At 36.3% G+C, this 15912-nt stretch overlaps 1 protein-coding gene across 11 annotated transcripts in view; it reads left to right on the top strand.

The window, feature by feature from the left end:
* Positions 1 to 14468, top strand: part of phldb1b (pleckstrin homology-like domain, family B, member 1b) — a 77573-nt gene extending 63105 nt beyond the window's left edge. For 7 of the 11 annotated variants that reach the window (XM_053507233.1, XM_053507234.1, XM_053507238.1 and 4 more), the window contains 10 exons: positions 58 to 174; positions 260 to 362; positions 1939 to 1986; positions 2795 to 3071; positions 5943 to 6033; positions 6134 to 6280; positions 8750 to 8969; positions 10174 to 10259; positions 10547 to 10576; positions 12701 to 14468. In XM_053507233.1, the coding sequence (XP_053363208.1) occupies positions 58 to 174; positions 260 to 362; positions 1939 to 1986; positions 2795 to 3071; positions 5943 to 6033; positions 6134 to 6280; positions 8750 to 8969; positions 10174 to 10259; positions 10547 to 10576; positions 12701 to 12841 (1260 nt within the window). In that variant the 3' untranslated portion in view covers positions 12842 to 14468. The remainder of the gene's footprint in view (positions 1 to 57; positions 175 to 259; positions 363 to 1938; positions 1987 to 2794; positions 3072 to 5942; positions 6034 to 6133; positions 6281 to 8749; positions 8970 to 10173; positions 10260 to 10546; positions 10577 to 12700) is intronic. The other 4 variants (XM_053507241.1, XM_053507237.1, XM_053507236.1 and 1 more) reach the window with 3 other exon arrangements.
* The last annotated feature ends 1444 nt before the right edge of the window (positions 14469 to 15912 follow it).

Genomic DNA, 15912 nt, shown 5'->3' with positions numbered 1-15912 from the left:
CAAAGACCGGGAGTGTTATGATTGGTGTGTAAATGGTCCAGTTTTTCTGCTCTGTAGGTGTATCGCTCCAGGCTAGATAGCGATGCCAGTCAGTCCTCACAGAAGCCAAAAGTGAGTGCCGGACTTTCCCCCACCTACGCCAGCGCAACTCTCGGCCGCAACACTTCCTCCAGGGTAAAACCCACACGCATGCTATTAAGTTATCACTCGCTTCTGTTGTTACCTGGCATTTTAAATGATTGTATATTCACTTGGCCAGAGTCCCATCATGGTGGCCCACAGCACCGGGAGTCTCCCCCGCAACCTCGCAGCCACTTTACAGGACATTGAGATGAAGAGACAGCTGGCACTGCAACAGAAAGGTATTCACACACAGTGTATTTTAAGCTGCCCACACACACATTGTAGCCACAGTGTCCCTGTTTCACTTTGTATATTCAGTTTGACTCAAGATGACGCATTGCAGTTAGAAATCCAGAACATTTTTCCAATATGAAACTTTGAGCTGCATTTTAGTGAACACAACAGTTTATTTTTAAAACTTTTCTGTTCATTCCACAAATTGCAAGAGTAACAGTTAATATTAAATGGCTGTTTTTTAATATTTTGTAATATAAAAAAACTGTAATTTTAGTTTTTGTCACATGATCTCAATTACTTTTGTATTTCTATAAACATTGCTCATACCAAAATTATTACATTTAAATATAAGGTGTGTGGAGGGTGTTTCTAGATAAGTGGTAGAGGTTTACTGTAATAAAAAGAGGAGTTGGCCCTAATCAACAGTCATAAATATCTGAAATATCTAATTGACATACATAATGGTATAACGAGCAGAAGCTTTGACTATGGACCACACTAGTGACGTCACAAGTGCCTCAAAAAACACATGTACTATATATGAACAAACAATAAAAAGATACACTTGTACAGCTCACTTTATTGCAACTTCCAATAAGAATGTCTATAATTTTTAGTTCATCCAAGTCTGTTTCCTGTTAATCTTGTTAAAATCAGCATCTATTGAGTTAAAGTAAAATAAGTTAAATGTTTCTTGTTTAAGCATCTATAAATAATATAAATAATATTTTTTAACATGTCTATCAGACAACTCTGGCTCCATTGGACATGATACTACAAGACCTCTGAAGGTGTGCTGTGGTACCAGGGTATTAGCGACAGATCTTTTAAGGGCTGTATGTTTGAAAGGGTGGCCAGGTCCAGCACATCCCATGGATGGAATTCTGGGAAATTTGGAGCGCAAAACCAACCGTGAACTCTGCATGCTAAGCCAAAGCTCAGATTAATTCATTATTCTGATACCTATTCTGAAAACATTAACTTTTCCTACCAATTTGTGCTGCATTGTGTTTTCTGTGGGATCAGACAGGACAGAGCAGTCTTTGCTTCCCACAGGCATGAGCCTTGGGTGCACAGGATCCTTTCACAAGTTTACTTGTATATAATTGATACATTAGTTATAATTAGTGTTATGTTTGATCAGTGTATATAAAAGAAAAGGTTGTGAAAAAAGTTTTCTGTTTTCAAGGATTATAGATTTATTATATTAGTTCTAATGCAGGTAAGAATGATTTTCACATTGCAATTATGAAAACTATATATTTGATTATACATTTTAGCAGCATAAGGAAAGAAAACCAAAAAAAAAAAAACATTCTGCAAAGTTGAGAAATGTCTCAAACAATGTTTTTTTTGGTGCAAAAGTAAGGCCATGTAAGATCCGTTTCAAAAGGTGAAGAGACAAACAAAAGTGAAACCGAACAAAGTGATCCAAACTAGCACGCGTGCTTGTTACTTCTTCTCATCTCATTTACACTTTCCTTTTAACTCCTCCTCCAGATTTTGTTTTCATAACCAGTGTAACATTTTGTCTTTCACTTTGTTCCTTCACCTCCGTTATCCCCCACTCTCACCCAGACTGCTTGCCATCATCGCCCGAGTTCTCCACCATGGACAGTCCCACAGGTAGATCACATTGCGTCTGGAGTGGGTTTGGCCATGCCCTTGTCATCTTTATTTTCATCACTGCTTCAACATTTACCTTTTGTCTTTAACTTATCCTGTGTGTCTTGACTTAAAATGGTGCATGATTCCATTTAGAAGTGTGCTTTCTGGATTATTGTTTTTTTTCCAGCATGAAGCTAAACTGTTTCTTTTCTGTGGCTGGAAGCCTTAAGTCATGCAAGATTTGCTTGGACAATATATATTTTATAAAGAGCAGTGCAGCTCTATGTGCTTTACAGTATGTGTTAAGGCATTATGGTGCAGCTTGTTCATAGCGTGTAATCCTTCATGGATACATGTTTTTTTTTGTTGATTTGGGCTTGGCATGGGATTTTCCATGTGTGTGTGCTTTGTCCAGCTTTTGGGGCAACTTAAATTTATATTTATATTACAGTAGAGTTCCTTTGATGAAGTGCTCTATGGTGATATAATACAAGTGCATATGCCAGCTTTTGTGGCATTTTGTGTTAGAGGTGTATGGTATCTGATAATAAAGAAATCAAAATGCTAAAATGTTTCTTTACAGCTTCTGGTACATGTATTTAAAAAGTCAGCTCTTTTTCAGTTATTTAGGATGCTGATTAGTGTATGTCTGATGTGGTTATAAATGTCATTGCCTTTAAGAATGCAAAATTGATGCAGTTATGTATTAAACAATTTGTCACAGTCAAGTTTTTTTTTTACACCATCTCACATGTATTTGTTCATCTCTCCATTCTTATTCTTCTTTCCATCCCTCTCTTTATGTTCTCTCTCTCTATCTCTCCAGGTCAGCAGGTGATCGAGGAGCAGCGGCGGCGCCTGGCCGAGCTGAAGCAAAAGGCTGCAGCCGAGGCTCAGTTCCAGTGGGAGGCGCTGCACGGCTCCCACACGCTGCTTAGCAGCTCTCCAGCTCCTCCGCTGGTCCATCACTCCATCCTGCACCACACAGCACCCTCTGCTGGAGAGGACAACTACGACACACTCAGCCTGGAGAGCTCAGACAGCATCGACACCAGCGTCTCCACCAGCAACAACTCGGCCTGCTCGCCAGATAACATGTCCAGGTTAGAAAACAAAGCTAGAAGAAATCTTACAGTATGTCCTACTTGGACATCTTGTCTCCAGAGCTCATTTATTTACTATCTAAGAGGTGTGTTGAATAGAGCTTGTCAGTTTTTGCAGTTAAAAAATTAATAAGACTGTCTTTTTCCCCACACTGTCTGTAGGATGTTAAAGGGATTGACACTGGATATATGTATTGCATTTTATAGCTCCTAAGAAGGAGTAAACCAAAAACCCATTCCAGCATAAGATTTGGTATCGTACACGCTTGTTTTTAATTATATTGCATCTTACAGTCTCAGTCTGTTAACAACCTTTTCAATATTGTACTACTAGTCAGTGTCCGACAATATAATACCCAACATGCATTACAAATAGATTATACAGCCACAATATTTAGCCAATCTTAGCTGCTGGGTGGAAATATAAAATAAATTAACTGCAAAACTGTATGTTCCCTACTGTTCTGAGGGGAAAAGAACATGTATCTCCAAAAATGTATAAAAAAAAAAAATGTGGATGCATTTAGCAGCAATGCAACGATTCAAAGCATAAGGCAAATCAACAGAAAAAGAAAAATGGTTTAAAATTAATCCCCCCCCAAAAAAGCACAAAGTTTTGCCTTGACTCCCTCGAGGGAAGGGGGGAAAAAAGCTAAAAACTTTTTAATGATCTTTACTCTCTCTCTCTCTCTCTCTCTCTCTCTCTCTCTCTCTCTCTCTCTTTTTTTTTTTTTTTTTTTTGCTATTAATATCTTGGCATTTTATTACGTGTAATAATGACGAAACATCTGTGAAAGCAAACACTCTAATTGTCTTGTTGGTTAAATTTGTTCTTAATTTCATCCTAAGGGCATGCACAGTTTCGCACCGTTTGTGCGTAAGTGGTGCTAGCTAACTTTATTAGTTCACTTACTTTATCCGCACTTGCAAACTGTGTACATCCTACGTATTTAGTCCTACCTTTTTACCCTTAGCTGGTGTTTTATTATTGCAGTAGTAACATGAGTAGTTACGAAGATTTGAGCACTTGGGGTACTTCGAAGGAGTTGTTTGACCCCCTAGCAGTTCTTCGACAGTTCCAAAATGGTCACATTATTGTGGATTAAATACAGTACAAGCCCACAGTTCACATAACTGTGTATCATCAGCCTTAGAATATTTGAAAATCTTATTTGGTGCATGATCATTCCAGAGCTGCTAAACAAGAACCTGACTCGATCTGCCAGACCCCATATGCTGATGATTCACAGACTTAATGACAGACAGACAGCTTAGCAAATACATGTCAGACACTATAACTTAGTACTGGCACACCCCTGGGATACTTTCTCCCCTTCTTCTCTTCTCCCTATACAGGAACATCTGCACATTTAATGAGACGTCTATCAAGCTCCACACATTCACAGAAGACATTATTTTTAATGCGTGTCCACATGTGAATCTGGCATAGTTACAACAACCTGTACCTGAACACCTAAAAAACATGGAATATGTTTATCAATTCCAGCAAACAGAAACCCTATCATTCTGAGTCATTCGAAGTTCCTCTGGCCTGTCATGTCATGTAACCTTAGGCTGGAGAAAAATACTACCTGCATCATCATAAAGGCTTGGCAAAGGCTGAGCTAGCCGGAAAAAAAAATCAGTCTCCCCCCAGGCAGTATTGGTCCATCACCAAGTCCATCCTGACCTCCTTCATAATTGTGTGGTTTGGTGCTGCTTCTGCTCAGGCCAGGGGCGAAATTCAGAGCATCATCAATTCTTCTGGGGGCCAAAAAAAAAAAAGAATGCTCTGCTGTAGCTCACAACCTATCGAAAACCTGTGCAGAATCAAGACATATACAGTGCATTGATGTAGATGTAGTCTCCTCTCCTTACCATCTCTGCTGCTTACAGTATGCTCTGAAAACAATGTCTTAAATGCTCTGAATAGCACTGCAGTGCACTGGGTATTAATACGGATGTGTATCTCCTTGCACACATAACGCATTTGCAGTACATGTGTATGTTTTACTGCTATGTTTCTACATTCTACATGATATTTGCAATTAATTTGTGCCTGTCAATGCAATTCAGTAGTAATTTTTTTTCATATAGATTTTCGTCATTATAAAATAATTTCTAATACTATTTTACATTGTGCAGTTATACAGTTATATTATTAGTCTGCTATTGATGCAGTTACTATTATTTTTACAGTATTGTATTATGTAATATAACTATGTATTATAACTATTGTATTAATTCAAGTTAAACTAGGACTTTAGATTGTACAGAACAACTGGACTTGTCTAACTGTTATTAGAGTAAAAACTCCCTTTTTTCTTTCTCCATATACTATAATCCCCTGATACATTAATGCATTTATCACAGTGTTTAACTAGTGTTTGTATACCATCAAGCTAAAAAGTTTTCTTAGTATTTTAGCATGATGTCAGGACTGTACAGGGTATGTAGCAATAGCTCTTGACTGAGTTTCTGTAACATGCAAGTGGTGTTGGTGAATGACCGACAGATGCATCTCTTCCACGGATCAGGTGTTCCCATTCTGTGAATGTTTACGGGAACTAATCTCGCAGTGTTCTGGTTTTATGTCTTCATTCACATTTGTAGCCAGTCATGTCAGCTTGGTTCTGATGAGAGAAAAAAAATCACTCTTTTGAGAATTATATTGTGAAGATAATGTGTGTAATGAGATTAGTGCATTAAGATTTTTGCCATTTGTCAGATGCATGTCATGCCCAAAGTTGCTCTGGGGCTCTACTGGGCAAGTTGCATAGCTGAAGCAAATATTGCATTCTAATTGAGTTAATCAGTGTGGCATATGGACTAAAAAAACAAAACAAAACACTGTATGCTCCTGTGACATAGCGCAAGCGGGATGGATGCACTGAAAATCGAAGAGATGGAAAAGCTGCTGAAGGAGGCTCATCTAGAGAAGGCCAGACTCCTTGAGTCAAAAGTGAGAGAAAACCTGGAATTATAGTATAATACCCTAATAAAGGAGAATGCTACAAGTTTCTACATTTTTGTGGTTCTTCTGCTTTGTGTGTGTACCATAGGAGCGAGAGAGCCAGGCACGTAAACAGATGCTAGAGGATGAGAGGAAGAGGAGGGAGGAGGCTGAGAAGAGGTTGCAGGAGGAGACGGTGCATCGGCAGCTGCTGATCGAGAAGGAGGTGAAGATGAGAGCAAAGAACTTCTCTCAGGTGAGGTGGCTGAGGTGAACATTAAACAGGAGTACATGCTCTGTAAATAGGATAATGTATACATATTTTTATATTTAATTATTTTTGCAAGGATTCATGCATTCATAATCACTGCTTTGTCAATCTGTGCATCGATTTAGCTTGTTCAATACTCACACACCTACTGCACACGAACTTCACAGTGATTGTAAAGCCTTATAATAAACAGCATATGTGGGTTTAGCAGCTTTTAAACTGTGTACGTACTGTAAGTAAATACAAAATTTTAAAATGGGCTGATATAATGCAGTTAAGTGTTAATGTGTAAAGTGGCCGACTCATTTCACACTGGTTTTAATAAGAACAGTACAGTATTGATATTATGTAATTGTTTTGTGGCAGCCCCACATGAGAGCGTGTACTCAGGAGTGCGTTCTAATGAAATTCTCGTGTAAGGTTTGCACAGCATTTGTAAGCAGCAGCCTGTAATGCGACCGTCAATATTGTGTCAGCGCTTTCGAGTGCATGTCAGTAATGGAGATGTGCGGTTTTCCCAAAAGTTTTTGTCAATATTTCCTGAATGTTACAAATGATTACTATTTGATTTAAATAAATTTTTGCCCAGTTTTAGAAGTTACAATCAGGCGCATACGAATTTGGACATGGACACAAGTTTTTTATGTTGGTCTCTTCATACTACTATAATGTATTTAAAAAGTTTCTACAGGATTAAGCAAAAAACTATATACATACATACATATATTAAAAAACATCCCTCGCAATATAAAATAAAAACTGTTAACACTGAAGAACAAAAAGGCTTCGCTTAAAGCAAAACTAAATAAATTTAAAAAAAGTTAATCTAGTTCTTGTACCAGAATGATTAGAAGATGAGATTATGCAGGAGAAAAGCGACAGGTTGTGTTCTAACGCAGACCACATCATCTGACAAACATGGAGACGGCAGTGTTATGCCGTGGGCATGTATGGCCACCAATGGAACCGGGTCACCGGTGTTTATTGATAATAGGACTGCCGAAGGAAGTAGTAGGAGATTTAACTCTTTTCTTTCTCTAGAACTAACTGGATGGCTAACTAGAACTAGCTATGCGGCTCTTTCTAGGGAAAGAAAAGACCTATTGTAATGTACTTATACGCACCTCAGTTTCGATTAGTGACAGACTTGAAAAAATTCAAGTCGGCACAATTCCCCTATTATGCCTTTTCAGTAGCAGCCCATAACCTCTTAAATAAGCTGCCCCTATATATCAGGCCGGCCCCTTTTATTACCATTTTCAAATCATACCTCAAGTCCTTTTTATACTCTTTTGCATTTATTACATTGTAAGAACTATTTTTAAAAAAGTTAACTTTTCCCTATATGTACAGTATGCATGTATGTATTTATTACTTATTTTATGGCACTGAGGGTGGATGTATTGTTTTTGTTTTTCCTATTACTGTCTGATTTTTATACTCTATTACTATGTCTGCAGCTATTTCCGGACTGTACAGTACTTTGGTCGACTGCATTAGGTTTAGATGTGGTTTGTAAATGAATTTAAATAAAAAAAAAAAAACTGAATCGGATTGACGGACAGAATCAGTCAGTTGACCTCAACCCCAACTGAGCTGCTTTTCTCTTACTGATGATATATCTAAAGGCAAAAAGACGCACATTCAAACAAAGTAAAGGCTTGGCAAAGCAGCCCGAGGAAGAAATCTTAGCAAGTATTAAAATAATCCCTTTATTTATAATTGTTAGTTTGTCCAATTACTTTTAAGCCTGATGAAATAAAGGGACTGTGCAAATAATACAGTAGCTGTAACTCGTAAATTGATCTTGCATTATTTTGTGGTGTCGAAGTTTTGTGAGAGCGTGTGTGAGTCTGAGTCCGCGTGCGAGTCCGAGACTGACTACACTTTCTTATGAGTCTGATGTCTCATCAGTGTGGAACAGGTCAATTAAGAATATCCGAGTCTGTAAACATACTTATTCCCGTGTCCTACTCTATTCTGTACTAAGATAAAAAAGGCAAGTTATGGAAATTGCTTCTAACCAACAGTTTTGTAGCATTAAGTCTACCATTACAGCGCTCGGTGTGAATGACTGATGGGGACTTTAAATCTCTGTTCAGCTGGGTAGTTTGGAGTTTGACACCCTGGGGGAAGAAGGTTTGGAAGAGAAGCATTTGTAGTGAGTGTCCTTAGACAATTCAGTTTATGCACAAATAAGGTCACTGCGACTTTTTGTAGTGCAAAGACATAGGCTGAGCTTATGTGAGTGCAATGCAAATAAATGCAAATTTAATCTCTGTAAAAAAGCTAAAAGGTTGCTTGTTTCATCTTGATTAACTTGTTTTGTTTTTATGTAAAATGAGAAGTTTAATAAATCCATAGGTATATACAATCTGTCTGATCGGTGACACTGCTGTGTTGGAGTTTGAGGAGTGTTAAAAAAAATAAATCTTTTTCTTTTTTTGGTCAAAGGCCCGTCCCATGACGCGCTACCTGCCCATCCGCAAAGAGGAATTTGACCTGCGCTCACACGTCGAGTCATCGGGTCACAACATAGAGACCTGCTTCCACATAATCATCACAGAAAAGATGTGTAAGGGTTACCTGGTCAAGATGGGTGGAAAGATCAAATCGTGGAAGAAGCGCTGGTTCGTCTTCGATCGACTTAAACGCACTTTCTCCTACTATGCTGGTAAGTTTTAAACATTAAACCAGCCTGGGTGATGATGAGGGCCTCCATTTTTTTTTTTTTATTATTATTTTTTTTTTAGCTGAATCCATTTTATTGGCCAAGTAAGATATCACTTATGAGGAAATTCACCTTGGCAGCAAAACTAGAAGCAGAAGAGTAGCGTAAGGAAACAAATTAAGCCCAGAAAGTGAAATATAATGAATGAAGGATTTACAGTATTTTACAACATTTAGATTTTTTTTCAGTTGATTTTTATATGAATTATAAGACATCTTTCTCAACAGCCGAGTCCTGGCATAGTGAAGCTAGCGTGGGGGGATGCGGTAATTAGCGGCGGCTTTAGCTCGGGGAAGGCTGCTGTGGTTTCCGATAGCCTCGGGATAGCTTGAGGCATACAAATATCCAGCAGCTCGTCCGCGTTCTGTATGATGCTGATGAAATCGAGCGCAATGCTGTGGAAATTCTGTTTCACACTCAGCCGTCGTGCTCAGCAGGGATAGTGGTTTCTACCCCTAATGGTTACACAGGCAAAAAAGATGGCACAAACTCAATAACAGGGCTGGATTGCTGCCTCCCAGATCGCTGCCTCTGAGGACAGACTAGTTTTACCTCTTGTTTTTACCGTTCACATCTAAATAAACCGTGTTAAATATTATCCTAAGTGGATTAATGCAGGAAATGTTTTTCTTTCTTTCTTTCTTTATATATTTATTTCACAACATGACAATTTATGCGCGGTCTGTCTAACAAAAATGAAAACTCATTTCTGAAAAGGCGCATATTGTTCTCCAGGGATTATGTGAAATAATGTTTTTTAAGTGTTTTAAATGAAATATGTTTTTACACGCAAGAATAAGACTCGAAATGCAATTTCAGTCTCAGTCACATGACCTTCATCTCTAATTTAAATAACTCCCCCAAGTAAACACACACACACACACACGAACCTTAAAAGAGAATTACAACAATATAGTGTATAATAATGCTCATGTTTTATTCCTAAAGATTATACCATTAAAAAAAAAAAAAAAAAAAAAAATATATATATATATATATATATATATATATATATATATATATAATCAGATGTATGGAAAAATAAGTATAGATTTGTATTAGAAGGTGAAAAGAACATTATTTAGAGTCCAGGCTCATTTCTTTTTATCTTGTTTTTGCTCACTTGTTATTTCTGTCTGGTTTACAGACAAGCATGAGACCAAGCTGAAAGGAGTTATCTATTTCCAGGCCATTGAGGAAGTTTACTACGACCATTTACGCAGCGCCACAAAGGTAAATCATACTATTAAGGGGTGCTTTTACTGATTCCCAGCTGAACCTCGCCTCTCTGTAACAAAGCTCTACACACGCATTTTCACACACTGCTGCTGCCGCTTCTGAGCTTTCATGCTGCGATCCTCTTCATAACTCTCCTTTTATTACTGTTATTTCGTTTGTTTTATTATAAAAATCTATTTCTTTTAATTAGTTTCTTACCTCTTGTTAGCATATTTGTTTCTTTTTCTCTCTACCTTTTTGTTTTGCTGACCATTCTTTCATTCTGCTGGTTGTCCCCACAGAAAGGATTTTTCAACCTGAACTTGAAAAGTGTATGTATTTCGGAACGCGTCCTGCATGCAATCAAGCCTTCTTTTGCTCACAGACAAAGCTGAACTGAATTCTAAATTCTTTGCTAAGATAAAGCCTTTTAATCCTCGTCAAGGTGAATTAGTCACAGAATCGGCCATGGAGCGATCGTGCGTATTCCAGATTTCCCTTGGCCACGATGTTTAATGGCTTTAGGGCAGGTCTGATTATATGGTGGCTAATAGGGTATGTGGGAAATACTACTAACTGCATATGAAGATTTGTTCCCGCGTGTATGGGTTTATTTTAAACCAGTGTATACCCAGGCTATGTTGCAGCATCTCAGTTTATTACGGTTTTAATATATACAGTATATTTATTTATTTATATATATATATATATATAGATAGATAGATAGATAGATAGATAGATAGATAGATAGATAGATATTTTTTTTTCAAATCATGATTATTGTCTAATATTTAATTGTTATGAAAGATTTTTTTTTAATTGTTTATGTACGACAAGAGAACCAGCAAATTATGCACAATGTCAATCCTGACCACTATTTTATTATCATTTTTTTAAAATGAAATTCTCATCTGGTGAACTGGATAGTCAGATTCCCTTCACCGAGAAGCATATATACAGTGCTTCCTTCAAATTTGGGCAAAATAATGAGCCTTGGAAGACAACTGTCTTAGGCTGTCTTTAGAATTGGATTGCCATTATTTCAGGAGAAAAGCCTAAAAAACGCTGCCCAAAAATGGGCTGCCCAGACAGTTCAGCCTCCCGAATGGCATGCAGTAAAATTAAACAAGAAAATTTTAAGTGTCTCCAGTAACAATATTTTACATTTTTAATATATATGGAAAGAAACCTTGCAGGACATGCTGTTTCATTCTTCCTATACTCAGCATGTAGAATATGGTTACTCTGGACACATACATTTTTCTTCTTGGATTTTACTGCATTATTAACGACAGGACGGTGTGATGTGTCTCAGCCTGAGGTGAATTTACTGTTACAATGCTGACGTTCATTAATTTTCTATAACAGCAAAACCACAGTGTTTATTCCTCTTAGAATCTATTTATTGGAATCCTCTTATTAAAGAATGGCACATTTATTCATTTACAGTTTTATATACCGTTGCATATTGCCTATGAAACATGCTTACAACAAAACAGTTTCTAGCTTTCTAGGTATTTGTCTATTTGTCTCTTGAATAATGAGGAAAAACAACAAAGTCTTCTTACCTAAAGATGTCCATGTGGTGGAAAACTTTGTGGAAGCCTGTTGAAACATGCCAACCCTCCAACCTCCTTCTATAAATGTTCAATGATTGTGCCTTTACATAAAACTTAATAATTTTTGTTATTGTTCAATAACAAATTACTTTTAATCTGTTTATTATTTGGTTTAAATTTTACATGGAGTGTCTGACAATTCTCTATAGCTACCATAAAATTAAAAACCAACAAGGACTGTACTGAAAGTAATGCAAACGGGTGTAGTTTTGATTATTTTTGGAAATTAACTGACAAATCATTCAAACCGTATGTTACTCTTACTCTATACTAAGGTACTACTCAACATAGTTCAAAGACAAGATAAATATGTTAAATACCAAAATACAGTGGTTACCTATGGCATTTTAAATCATGCTTTATGTGCCAATTCTTAAAAAAAAAAAAACGTTAGGCCCACTTTTACATTACTTTCAGTGCAAACATTTTAGAACATGCATATCAATATAAACCTGTAATAATTTACCATCACTATTTTTAACAAACAGCCCTGATTTTATATAATTTACCATTAATTCTTTAGCCAAGCAGTTACATAAACATCCTGAATAAAGAGTTTAAATGATTTCTACAATACATATAGCACCCTGTAATAAATCACCAGAACAGCTCATGTGTTTTTAAATCAGTCATGTGACAATGTTCTGCACTACTAATGTATGTCAGCATAATTAACCCTAACTTCTGTTTAAAGTACTAGTTGCATTGCCCTGCATGCCAGAATGTGTTTTAAAGTTACTGTATGTTAACAGGGATGTTTTATAATCATAGGATTTTTATGCTTATTTCTGAAACGATTGCTCCAGTGGTAATTTCACGCTTGTGTCTCGCCATCAGAGCCCCAATCCCTCCCTGACCTTCTGTGTAAAGACTCATGACAGACTGTACTACATGGTGGCTCCATCTGCAGAGGCCATGAGGATATGGATGGACGTGATCGTAACAGGAGCAGAGGGCTACACGCAGTTCATGAACTAAAGTCGTCAGAGGAGATATATATAAAAAAAAATAATAAAAAAAAGTGGTCGTGCCAGGGAAATTTCAACTGACTCATCCTCCTGTTTACCTGCTCCATTGATTCCAAATTAGGAGGAAAGCTTTTTTTTATTTTAATTTTTTTATTTTCTTTTTAATAGGCTATATATTCAGTTCAGCTGTACAGTTGTCAGTCATCAAAGGTTTTTTATACCTGCCTGGATTTAAAAAGGGATCCCTACAAGATAAACAAACAAACAAAAACAGAGGAGCAACTGATTGTGTAAAATCAGCTTTAAGATCTCGAAGACATTTCTTTTTTTTTAATTATGCATAAGTTTATTTCACAACTGCTTAACAGATGTATGTATTTGTGTTTTTTTTGTTTGTTTTTTTTCTCACTCTTTTGAATGAATTTTTTCCACATATACAGTAGGATGTGGTATAGCCAATTGACGTCAAGCCATTCTGGACTTTTTTCCAACCTATTCAAAAATGGATATATAGATCATATATGTAGAGATGGTGTTGTAAACAAATATTTCAGATTAGATAAATTTTTTTAAATGAAAAAATATCAATGAAACAAGAACTTCAATCACCAAAGCTCATTGACAACTCCCATTCACCTGTATCCCACTGTATGTTTTTGTGTAACCAGCAAATCATCACCTGTATGTCCACAAACGCACACAAACACACACACACACGGTTTAAGAGTCTTTTTGCCAAGTCCTGACTTTATCTTCAGCCTTCACCTCTTTAAGGAAGCAGCCGTCTTCAGCACACTGCCACCTGAAGGCTCTTGGTGGACGAACATCATTAAACAACAAAACACTAACCAACTTAACCTTCATATAATAATGCAAATCATTCAGTGCCTTGATATTTCTCCACATTTCATCACTGCAATACTGTTGTGAGAAACCTGCAGGACCACAGAATGCCAGAAATACAGTCACTGTTTACTTAAAATGTATTTTTCTTCTCGAGAGATCTATTATTGTGACTGTTCATATCAGTTGTTTGCACAAGGCATGCAGTCAGGATGATGGGAAAGTGATAAACACAAATAATTTATCAGCTCAAAACAAAAACAGGAATTAGTGTCTGTTTTTTTTTTGTGAGTCAATATACTGTAGATTGTATTCTTTATAAACACATTATAATAAGGAATCCGTCTTGGCTCATGTTTGACTTAGTCCTCTGGACTGAACTACGCTGTGATTTCAAAAGTGATCATCTGGATGTTAGTGGTATGAGGCTATCTAGGTTTTTTTCTTCCTAAAATCCCTCTGCATGCATTCAAAATGGCCAAAATACTGACTATAGTTCAAATGACCCTGATTATTTTGCCAATTTTTTTTTTCACATCTGGAAAATGAATCAAAGTATGTTTACTGCAGTGTTTATTTCCTTTCAGTGTTATGTTCTGTACACATTCTGAGAACCAAACTGTACTGGGATGTGCCACATGCATACAGATGTGCATAAAAGCATAAAATCTCCTTAACCGTTATTTTGTTACTAACAGACTTACACATGCTGACACAATGATACAATATGGTACTGTTCATGTGGCACTTTAGATGGATTTCATGGAATTTTTCAGGTTTATTAAAAAAAAAAAACTTTCGTTTGCTTCCCTTGTTGAAATGACTAAAATAATTTTACGCAGCACAGCTTTCCAAAATAACTTCATTATGCTGGAGACTGTTGGGTGAGAGCTGTATGGGACTGAGGACAGCAGCAATAGTTTCAGGTATTTTAAATGAAATATAGCTCTATAGTGACACCATAAGATATCACCACAGCAGTAATGAGAGACCTCATTATATCATATATCATTATTTAAAAAAAAAAGTTATGTGCAATGTTGGTCTGTCGGGTAAGTTCTTTCACTGATTTTAATTCCAGTGTGCAGTAACCTTACTTAATCGTAATTTAAAAAATAAAAAATACTTAACTGTTAAATGACAAATATATTTTTCTTGTAAAAGCTCATTTAGAAATCTGACACTGTTTTAAGTGATACTACACAATGTAATAAGTGAAGATTAACAATTATACCATAATACAATGCACTTAAAAGGGGTCAGGCATTCGACTGTAACATACTGTAAGTAAAATTTTGCATATTTAACCCCTAGGTTATTGTTTTCATTTCAGTATTTTGATCATTAGTTAATATGAAAAGCGAACAATCATAGCACTGTTTATAAATAAATAGTCAATCATCTTTTTGTTCCTAGGCAAAAAGTGTTATTTTCTAATTGCTTCTGCCTAAAGTAAATGGAGAAGTCTATTTTTCTCTACTCACTTGGCTTTTGTGATCTGTATAATGAAATTTTTAAATATGCCCCTTTTTCATAATCCATATTAATTCAGTGCTAAATGGCCGACCTTTTACAAATTTTCAAGAACTTTCTAGGATGTTGTAGATTTTCTGAAAGCTTTTAAGAATATTTTAGAAGTTTCTAAAACTTAAATTTAGGCATTTAGCATACACTCTTATGGAGAGTGATTTAGGATGCAAACATTCTCCAGACACACTGCTGTTTATGTACAGTATGTATTGTACTTTAACATATGCTTGAATGCTTCCACCAAAAAGCGTAACATGATATGAAACCATATTTGGGGGTTGGTACATGAAAGAGATTCACATTACAGTCACAACTCAATGCTCATTTCTTAAAACTTTGTTTACCTTATGTTAATGGAAATCTACAAAGTTGCCTGTTTTTACATGGCAAACAGGTTAATTAAAAATTTCATTATCCCGATTACAAAAGCAAAGTTTACAAAATAAGCAATTAAGCAAGAACACATACTATTCAGAAACAAAATTTGTGTTTCTTGGCCAGGATTATTAGTCCTCCAAATTTGGTACTAAAATCAGTATTTCAGACAAAAGGATTTGTCAATCGGGTCCTATTTTCTGTTAGACATATAACGTGTATATTTGACAAGGATTGCTCTAAGGATTGCAAAACATTATATTATTATAATGACTATTAGAGTAGGAACAGATGCAGAGTTATAACCTCAGGAATGCAAGAAACCTTTTTGTC

This window comes from Clarias gariepinus, chromosome 11, assembly GCF_024256425.1.
Source record: "Clarias gariepinus isolate MV-2021 ecotype Netherlands chromosome 11, CGAR_prim_01v2, whole genome shotgun sequence".
In the NCBI taxonomy this organism is placed as follows: domain Eukaryota; kingdom Metazoa; phylum Chordata; class Actinopteri; order Siluriformes; family Clariidae; genus Clarias; species Clarias gariepinus.
The sequence above is the reverse complement of the archived record's forward strand: the minus strand, read 5'-3'. Positions and strand labels throughout refer to the sequence as shown.